Raw genomic sequence first — 11274 nt, 5'->3', positions numbered from 1 at the left:
CACCATACCCCAACTACTGTCAATCAAGCCATTAACTGTCCACATTGAAAACAGGCAATGGATACAGAGATACAAGCATTACAGCGATGTCAGACTTGGATTCTCACTGAACCACCACTAAACTCAACCATTATAGGAAGCAAATGGGTCTTTGCTATAAAAAAGAATCAAAATTGTGAGATACTCAGGTATAAAGCAAGATTGGTAGGTAAAGGTTTTTATCAAAAGGAGGGGATAGACTACGAGCAAATCTATTCCCCAGTTATTAGACCAACCACAGTGAGAGTCATTCTAACTATTGCAATTTTCTTAGGTTGGCCATTAAGACAATTTGACTTTGATAATGCTTTTTTGAATGGCAGATTGGAAGAGAATGTCTTTATGGCCCAACCACAAGGATATGTTAGTACCAATAGTCATTTAGTTTGCAAACTAAATAAAGCAATCTATGGCTTGAAACAAGCTCCTAGAGCTTGGTTCAAGACATTAGAAGATACTTTGTTCCAATTTGGTTTTAAGAATACAAAATCAGACATTTCATTGTTCATCAAACATAATCAGTTACATGTAATTTATTTATTAGTATATATAGATGACATTATTATAGCGGGCAATAATTCAAAAGAAATTGAACTATTGATATCTCAATTAAACAGAGTTTTTCCGCTGAAAGATCTTGGCAGGTTTAACTATTTCTTAGGCTTAGAGGCAACTTATCTCCCTCATGGTGACATGATGCTCTCTCAGGCCAGATACACAAGAGAGTTGCTTCTAAAGGCAGGAATGGAGAATTCTAAACCACTACCTACACCAATGGCTACAGATGTCAAACTCTTCTCCAATGATTCAGAACTGTTTGAAAATCCAACATAATATAGGTCTATAGTGGGTGCACTGCAGTATCTCACTATGACAAGGCCTGATATCACATTTGCTGTTAATCGTGTGTCCCAATTTGTGCACGGTCCAACTTTGCTACATTGGAAAAGTGTAAAAAGGATCCTCAGATACTTGCAAGGTACGTTGGATCATGGGATTGTGTTCACGAAAGCCGCTGATTTTCGAATTTTCTCTTTTGCAGATGCAGATTGGGGAGGGGATTTGGAGGATAGAAAGTCTATCTCTGGATTCTGTGTATATCTTGGGAACAACCCTATTTCTTGGAAGAGCAACAAACAAACTAAAGTGAGTAGAAGTAGCACAGAGGCAGAATACAGGGCTATGTGTGCAGCTCAAACAGAAATTATGTCCATACAACAGCTTCTACAAGAGCTTCGGATACCTCAAACCGTGGTGCCTACTATCTACTGTGATAATCAGAGTGTGTGTCTTCTTGCTGCAAATCCTATACTTCATAGCAGATGTAAGCATTTGGAGCTGGATCTGTATTTTCTAAGGGACCTAGTTAACCAGAAATCTCTTTATATTGTGCATATTCCCTCTTCTGATCAGATTGCAGATTGCTTAACAAAACTACTGTCACAACACCTATTTGATAGGTATAAGCGCAAACTGAGAGTATTTCAGAACCCACACCTCAGTTTGAGGGGGGATATTAAGGATAGAGAGTAATAGTGTACAAGAGCAGTGTGTAAAACTACATTGTTGTCTTTCTTTGTATTGCTGTCTTTCTTGATTAGTGACTAGTGTCCTTCTTGATAAGTCTTGAGCTTCAATAGTCACTAGCCATGTATATATATATAGCAAACTTGGTTTAGCAAGTGTGTGATTCTGAAATAAAATGAAACTTGATTACACTCTCATTATCAGTCTTTGTCTCTGTTTTAATTTTTCTTTTTCTTCCAAACCTATCACTGCTCTTTTTCATAGAGTTGGGCTTACTATTTTTTTCTTTCTCTGAATCTTTTAGGTCTTTAGAGACATAAGTAGTGGTTATTCGGATTGATTTAGCGTATTGTACAACATAATTTAACTATAATATTTTTGTCACACTACGTATACAATATTTGTATGTATTTAAATATGAGTGGTTTAATTCAAGTTTACAGTACGAAATACGAAAATAGAAAGATTATAATATTACTGAAATGAATGTGTTCAGAAAATATAGACATTATGGTCCTTTCATTTTATTTCAAAATTCAAGACAACTATACTAATTGCCTTATTCGGAAAAGTGTAAGTCTATTAGTTGGATAGTTATAATTAAGACTAAATTAAGAGAGCGCATTAAATTTGATGGGACTGAAAACTAACAACCTTATGATAACCTAACTCTTTTTAAGTTAGCGGTTGACACTACGATTCTATTACCCTTTAATCACCTCTTATAACGATAAAATTATTGACAGTAGAATTGATAATGATATTCATTCCACTAAAAGAAGAAGATGATGAAAAAGAAATAACATCCAATTGAATAATGAACAAAAAATTGATGGTAACGAAGAAGAGAAAAAATCCGAATTAAAGTAAATATAGAGGTCGTTATTATCTGAATGGGTCTATTATTTTATTTTTTATAATTTCACATTAGTATCTGTTATTTCATTGATAAAATTATCTTATTATATTATAGTTTTTTATTTCAGCGAAACATTTAATTTTTTATTTATTTTTATTTAGTTTTAATCATATTATAATTATGATAATCATAGTTAAAAATATTAAATATATATAATTTTTTATTAAAGAATATTACTGTCAGATTTTACCTAGGATAAATTCGACGATATATTTTATTTTTTTAAATATTATAATTGTTGAAATTTCTGAGAAAAATTTTCGAAGATAAATAGGGCCGAAAAAAATAAATGGGGCGTCAACATTACCAATAATTTTTTCCGACGATAAACTCACACAAAAAATAATTGTTCGCAAGTAGTTACCGTAAAAAATTTTTAACGATAACTAATTTTGAAATTCAAAAGTTTGCTAGTAGCGATTTACTGTTTATACCGTTAGAATTTGTTTGAGAGTAAATTTGACTATAATCATATTGTCATCGACTCATCGGAATTTTTTAACAATTTCGTCATAATTTTGACGATTTTCAACAATTTATGGTAGTGATTGCAAAAAAAAAAAAAAATAAAAAAAAAATAACACAACAATATGGGTTTCAGTTTGTAGATATTGTTGGACACACACTCACAAAGAATATAAAATGAAGAGAAATATATTGAATGTATTTATGTGTTGTTATTTATGAAATAATTACATATGTATTTATACTTTTTTTTTAATGTTTAAACTTAATATATCTTAATAAACAAATAGTTTAAATTAAAATTAAATATAGACAACTTATTCAAACTGTGGTTTCTATTCATTCTTAAATTCTAACCATCAAGTTTATTTTTAATATTCTTCCTTAAACTTGATAATTTTCCGACTCCAATCATAATTCTTAACTTTTGAAAAGCATCATATTTAAGAGGTTTTGTGAAAATGTCAGCAACTTGAACAAGTGATTTCACATACTCAACCTCTACATGCATGTTCTCAATACATTATGGAATGAAATGATACTTTGTTTCTATGTGCTTGCTTCTGTCATGAAACACTGGATTCTTTGCTAGGACAATCGCTGACTTATTGTCCATCATGATCTTGGTGGATTCAGCTTGCTCAAAATGAAGTTCCTTGAGTAGTATTTTCAGCCAAATTGCATGACATGCACAGGCAGTGGCAGCAACATATTCAGCTTCACAAGTTGAAAGAGTGACTATAGGTTATTTTTTTGAACACCAAGAAATTGCATTATTTCCTTAAAAGAAAACAAAGCCAGTAGTACTATTCCTGTCGTCAATATCCCCAGCATAATCACTATCACAATAGCCCATTAATTTGAATTCATCTGAAATTGAATAAAACATGCCATACTCAAGAGTGCCTCTAAGATAGCGAAGAATTCTTTTGGCTGCCTTCATATGGATTTCTGTTGGATTCTCCATGTAACAACTAACTAACCCAATTGAAAATAAAATGTTAGGTCTTGTACAAGTCAAATACCTTAAACTCCCCACGAGACTTCTGAATAATGTTTGATCAACTTTTCTTACACCTTCTTCCTCTTTGGAAAGTTTGACTCCACACTCCATAGGTGTATTGGTAGGATTGCAATCTAACATATTGAATTTCTTCAATAGCTCTCTTACATAAGCCTGTTGTGAGATGGAAATTCCATCCTCTATTTGTTTCATTTCAATTCCCAGATAATAAGACATTAGTCCCACATCATTCATCTCAAATTCTTGAACCATTACCTTCTTAAATTCTTCAAACATTATTTGATTGTTTCCTGTGAATATAAGGTCATCCACATAGACACAAACAAATAATAAATTTCCTTTTTCCTCTTTCATATAGAGTGCATATTTATGAATGCACCTAGTGAAACCATTATCTTGAAAATACGTATCAAGATGATCATTTCAAGCTCTTAGAGTTTGCTTCAGTCCATATAAGGTCTTTTTAAGCCTTAAAACTTTATCTTCACAACCCTCAACAACAAAACCCAAAGGTTGTTCAATATAAACTTCTTCCAGAAAATTACCGTTTAGAAAACAGACTTCACATCCATTTGGTGGATTTTCCAATTGTTCTGTGCTGCAAGTGACAACAATAGCCTTATCCTCTCCAAGCGAGCAACTGGAGTAAACACCTCATCATAATCTATTCCTTGCTTCTGCTTATACCCTTTTGCAACGAGTCTTGCCTTATACTTTTCTACATCACCTTTAGCATTTTTCTTAACTCTGTAAACCCATTTGACTCTAATAGCCTGATGACCACTTGGAAGTGATGCAAGTTCCCAAGAGTTGTTCTTCTCAATTGCTTGAATTTCTTCCTCCATAGCTTGTATCAATTTCTCATCTTTGACAGCTTCTTTAAAATTTAAAGGCTCATCATTGGAGAGTAAACACAATAAATTTTCATCTTCTAGCTTTTCTATTTGTTTATAGAGATCAGGGAGACTTTGATATCTATGAGGGCCTTCGCTTGAACTAAAGGATGGAGAAGACGATGATGATGCTAGTGGGGTTAATGCTGGTGTTGAATGATCGATTTCGCCTTGCACTTCTTGCATTGGGGCTTCTTTTTCCTCAAAGTAAGGCAAAAAATCATAAGTGACTTCATTTTGTGTACTCCAGTCCCACTTTGCATTTTCTTCAAACTCAACATCTCTACTTATTATTACTTTATTATTGATGAAATTGAAGAATTTGTAGCCTTTAGTATTCTCCTCATAACCAATAAATACAAGCTTTTGGCTCCTATCATCAAGCTTCGATCTTTCTTGCTCAGGAATTTGGACATATGCAATAGATCCAGATACCCTTAAATGTGATACATTAGGCTTTAAACCACTCCATGCTTCTTGAGGTGTTATATCTCTCAAACTCTTGGTAAGTGAGCGGTTTGAGAGATAAACCGCACATGCAACTGCTTCTCCCCATAACTCTTTTGGTAATGACTTACTTTTTAACATCGTTCTTGCCATATTTAGAATTGTCTTATTCTTTCTTTCAGCAACCCCATTTTGTTGAGGCGATCTAGGAACAGTTAGGGGACGTCGAATACCATGATTTTCACAAAACATCTTGAATTTATTTGAAGTGAATTCTCCACCTCTATCAGTTCTGAGAGCTTTTATCTCATAGCCACCTTCTTTTTCAATGAGGGCTTTAAACTTCTTGAATGCTTCAAATGCTTCGCTCTTTTGCTTCAAGAAATAAACCCATATTTTTCTTGAATAATCATCAATGAAAAGCAAAAAATATGCGCTCTTACCAAGTGACAAAGGCTTGATAGGTCCACAAACATCCGCGTGGATAAGCTAAAGTGGCTTGGTAACTCTTGATTTGGACTGCTTTGGAAAACTCTTTCTTGAATGTTTTCCAAGTAAGCAAACTTCACATAACTGATGAGGATGATCAATTGTAAGAATTTCTTTTACCATCTTCTTTGTTCCTAATTCTTTGAGCCCACCAAAATTTAAATGTCCATATCTCATATGCCAAATCCATGGTGGATCTTCAATACATGACTTCAAACATATAGCTCCACCGTTTCTCATGTTTAATAAGAACATACGATTTCTTGTCATAGAAACCTTAGCAATAAGATTTTCATTTTTATCTCTAAGCCAAAGATAGCGGTCTTCCATGACTATCTTGCAACCATTCTCCATAAGTTGCCCAATACTCAAGATATTATTCTTCATCTTTGGGATGTAATAAACATTGGAAAGAATCTTAGGACTTCCATTCTTCAGCTCGAATAGAATCGTCCCTTTGCCATTGATCTCTACTTTTGATTCATCACCAAAACGCACGTGTCCTTTTACGTTGGTGTCGAGTGCTACAAATTTACTCCTATCACCTGTCATATAGTTGCTAGCTCCATTGTCAAGATACCACGTACTATCTTCAGAATTTTGATCTTCCTTGAGCGTAAGGAATAATGTTGGTTCTTCAACATCTTCACTGTGCACAATAAATTTATTTTCTTCTTCTTTTGATGTCTGACACTCCCAAGAATAATGTCCATTCTTTCCACATGAATAGCATTCAATATGTCTTTTGTCAACTGTTCTTCCTCTTCCACCACCTCGAGAAAAATTTTGATTTCTTTTCTCTTGAGAATAATTTTTCTCATCTCTTCCTCTTCCGTAACCACGTCCTCGTCCTCGTCCATGGCCTTGACCTCGTCCTTATCTTCCACTTTCGTTGGTTTCTCCTCTAGCATTCCACAAAAGTTTTGCCTGCAAGACATGCTCCACACGTTCTTACTTGCCTTTATCCATTATTTTTTCATGGGCCCGTAAGAAACCATTCAATTGATCAATGGATATCGTATCCAAATCTTTGGACTCCTCAATGGCTACCACCACATGGTAAAATTTTGATTTGAGAGAACGAAGGATTTTCTCAACAACACGAATATCTTCTAATTTTTCTCCAAGCCTTTTCATTTGGTGCACTACCATAAAAACTTTGATGAAATAATCCGAAATGGATTCAGTCTCCTTCATCATTAGAGACTCAAACTCAGCCCTTAGAGTTTGAAGACGAACCTTCTTCACCTTTTCAACTCCTATGACGGAATTTTGAAGAGTATCCCAAGCTTTCTTTGCATTGGTTATATCAGCAATCTTCTCAAACATATCATCATCCAAGCCTTGATGAATGATAGTAAGTGCACATTGATCTTTCTTTCTTTTATTTTCTAATTCTTCTTTCTGAACTTCTGTTAGCTTGTCCACATTCTCTGGTTCTACATAACCTTTCTCAACCATCTCCCATACTCCTTGAGCACCGAAAATTGCTTTCATTTGTGCTGCTCAATTGTCATAGTTGAGTTTAGATAATTGTGGGTATTGAAAAGATAAAGTAGTTCCTTTTGACGAAGACATTTTATAAGTAGCTCGGATACCACTTTGTTGGAATAAAAGAACAAGGCACACACACTCACGAAGAATATAAATTGAAGAGGAATGTCTTGAATGTATTTGTGTGTTGTTATTTATGAAATAATTACATATGTATTTATACTTTTTTTTTTATGTCTAAACTTAATACATCCTAATAAACAAATAGTTTAAATTAAAACTAAATATAGACAAATTATTTAAACTGTGGTTTTTATTCATTCTTAAATTCTAACCATCAAATTTATTTTTAACAGATACTCCCTCGTAATAAGTCAAGAACTGAACTCTTTGATTGTAGATGATAGAATTATAATCTGGTAGAGATTAGTTTTTTCTTTCTTTTGGGCCTAGGCCTTGATGTATTACCAAAAATAAAAAGAAAAAAATTAATATGAAAGACAGGCATGGGTGTATATACTTAGAAATGGTTCTGATACCGACCGAAAAAAAAAAAAAGGTTCTGACGTGGCTGAGGCATGTGATGCAGTGACAAATTTGTTATGAAGTTATGAACACTGCATATTTTTATTTACAATAAATATATTTTTTATATTTTTATTTAATTAAATCTTATTATTCAAGCAGTTAGTTTTTTATATCTGTCACGAATTTGAATTTGAATTTGATAAATAACATCATCATATACACTGAATGGTAAGAGTTATTTTTGACGAAATATATCATGTCAAAGACAAATATGGGCCTAATAAAATATATTAATAATTAATTATGCATGTTAGGTGTATAATAAAATTAATTATTAAAATAAAGTATACATATATAAAATATTTATTAAAAATAAATTAAATTATATGTATATTTATACATAAATATATAATAACTAAATTTAAAAATTGATTTTGGTGTGTAGCATTAATTTTCGTCAATAATACATTATTGGATCATATATTGTCTTATCACAAATTAAAGGACAAAATAAGACCCCTAGCTACCCTGGCTTAGCGTTCATCTTATTCATTAGTACATATAACTTCTATTTCATGACCATGATAACGATACAAAATTATTTAATTAGCTTATATAATAACATTCACTATAAAATTCTATTTAATTATTTAAGGATAGACCTCAACAAGTGACACAATTCCAGCTATAGGGAACAGTTTGTACCCTTGAAAGCCTGCTTCTATAAAGATTTTCTTCAATTCTTCTTCAGTTTTCTGTGCTCCATTGTTACATGTCATGTATATATCATATTTGAGCTTCATTTCAGTGATTTCATGCTTGTCCTGCTTTTCATTGATCACAGACTCTATAATAATCACTTTTCCTCTTTTCCCATTGCTGGAAATAGCATCTTTACAATTTCTCATTATCTTCACACAATTTTCCTCATCCCAATCATGTATAATATTCTGAAAACAAAATAATTATATATAATTATTTTTATATTGAACATTCATTAATTATTTATAGTAGCTAAACAAGTTAAATAGATATTAACTAGTCTGACCATTTAAAATAAAGAGAAATATCTAAATTATTTTAAAAAAATTAATTTAATCGAATACTTTATTAATCCTTAATATATTTGGTAAAATATGATATGATAAAAATATATTAAAAATTTAGATAGATAATTTTTTTATCAGATGTTTTTTAAATCAAGATATAAAAGTCTTTAAAATATTTGAAATTCTCATATTAGTTTTTTCTTGTAAATAATGTGTAGACTGATTTGTTTACAAAATAAAATTTTAAAGACCAATCTAGTAATTTAAATTCATTCAAGACTAAAATATCTAATAAACATTATTTCTTTTGAAAACTAATTTAAAATATTATTCTAAAATAAATAACATTTTTATTTTTTTGCAATAAATTTTTTTAAATAGCTTCTCAATATATAACAAAAAAAAATAAAAATTACACTTATTGAGATTGATACATGTAAAGTCTCATGTGCAATTGTCTTCATGTGAAGTTACTAATTAAAAATTGTTAGATAATTTAATATGTTTGACTAAACTATTATCTAACAGTTCTCAACTTCACATGAAATCAAATACACGTGAGTTTTCACCTTAATTTAAATATATACATATACCTTGAGTAGAACTGCATGTGCTTTAGGAATAGATTTGAACATGTCACCACCAACAAAGCTCAAATTATTGGTTCCTAACAAATTTTCCACAACCTGGGGAAGATCAAATACTATGCATTTCAACTTAGGAAATGCCTCACTAATAATCTTAGCAGTTGTTCCAATTCCACCACCAACATCCACAATGGATTCAAGCCCATCAAAGACCAAACCACAACTTCTTAATGCCAAGTTAATCATTTTAGAGTCACAAGCCATTGCCTCATTGAAGGACTTCAGATATTTAGGGTTTATGTTGAGAAACTCCCAAAATTCCATTCCTTTGGCCATGCCAAATAGTGAGAGATTATCTTCCCCATAAATCCATGCCTTCAATTGATTGAGTGGACCCATTGTAACTGGATCAGTAGCATACTTAACCATTGGAGATAAACAATAATCATTGCTACTAACAAGGAGCTTTGATGCAATGGTGAGACCATATGCTTCCTTCTCTTGTTTGTTTTCGTCATGGATTCTTACCTACGTTGGACCGTATCTTTAATTAGGGTTACATATATTTGATATACCATAATTTTATGAAAGAAATTAAGATACAAATTAATACGACAGTATCACTATTAATTACAGAAATGGCCTTTGCCACTAATTTTTAATCGCAATTAAAAAAAAAAATAATGTCATTAGCCACGGTTGAAATAGTAACTATTTCTTTTGGAATAGAATATTTCACTTTGTCACAGTTATAATCAAGACTTAAAAAATATTGACTATCACAATTCACAAATTAAAAGTTGTTACAGTTCTCAAAACCGTGACTAATAAACAAAAAATCGCGACTAAATAAAAAAGTAACTGCCTCCTAACCAGAGTTCCTTATTCAAGGCAAAGATGTTGTAGTAATAGTTTTTGCGAATTTTAGCCACTGTTTTAACTGACGCTAAAGTAATTCATTCCTCTTATAAAATATACACAATAAAAAGTTAATATTTTAATTTTAAATAAAAATTTATCTAAGTTATTATTAAGAAATATATAAAAAAAATCAATGTAACACATATTTCTGGTATTGTTACATAATAATAATAATAATAATAATAATAATAATAATAATAATAATAATAATAATAATAATAATACTTACTATGTGAAATAATCCATTATGTGCGAGGTAACGCATGAAGCGTCGAACAGCGGCAACCCTGGAAGATGGAACTTGCAATGTTGAGACCAAGTGATGAAGGGTAATGGGTTGACCATGGTTGTGAATTATGTCTGCTATGTTGAGCTCAACACACCACTTAATACACATGGAATCTATGTAGGCACAACACTGTCTATACAATAAAGCTTGCCCTTCAAACATCTCAATTTCTTTGGGGCCAAGGATTGATGAACCCATATTTTTTTGGTATAATTAGTGTATTTGATTTGCAACAAGGAGTTATTGTTTTAGATGTGCAACAACATTTGCTTTGCTTTCTATATATATAGAGTTTCAGCACCTTCTAGAAGATGATGGAGCCCTAGTACTATTCAATAAGTACATATATGTATGACTAATTATAAGAGTATATACTCTTTTTTTTTTTTTGGTTTATGTAAAATTTTTGTGTAAGATTTTTTTATTTGTTTTATACTGAATTTTTTTTAAGTTACTAAGAATCAAACTTTAGATTTTTAGGTTATAGAAATTCTCATTCTATGTTATAAAATTATTTATTCTAAAAATTTAAGTTGATAGAAAGAATAATTATATCTCTAAATTTTTTTATTATTATTTTACATGAAATAAAGTGGTATTCAT

At 31.3% G+C, this 11274-nt stretch overlaps 1 protein-coding gene across 1 annotated transcript; it reads right to left on the bottom strand.

Moving 5' to 3' along the window:
• Positions 1-8245: 8245 nt before the first annotated feature.
• On the bottom strand, positions 8246-10929 carry LOC107638167 (isoflavone 7-O-methyltransferase-like). Its single transcript, XM_016341335.3, has 3 exons — positions 10612-10929; positions 9468-9989; positions 8246-8775 (listed from the first exon to the last, which is right to left on the bottom strand). Exons 1-3 carry the CDS (start codon positions 10867-10869, stop codon positions 8476-8478), a joined length of 1080 nt encoding a protein of 359 aa, XP_016196821.1. The 5' UTR covers positions 10870-10929; the 3' UTR covers positions 8246-8475.
• Between the last annotated feature and the right edge of the window lie 345 nt (positions 10930-11274).

The sequence above is a fragment of the Arachis ipaensis genome, chromosome B4 (assembly GCF_059453495.1).
Source record: "Arachis ipaensis isolate K30076 ecotype BB chromosome B4, ASM5945349v1, whole genome shotgun sequence".
NCBI classification, from domain to species: domain Eukaryota; kingdom Viridiplantae; phylum Streptophyta; class Magnoliopsida; order Fabales; family Fabaceae; genus Arachis; species Arachis ipaensis.
Note: the sequence above shows the minus strand (reverse complement) of the source record. Positions and strands in the feature narration are given on the sequence as shown.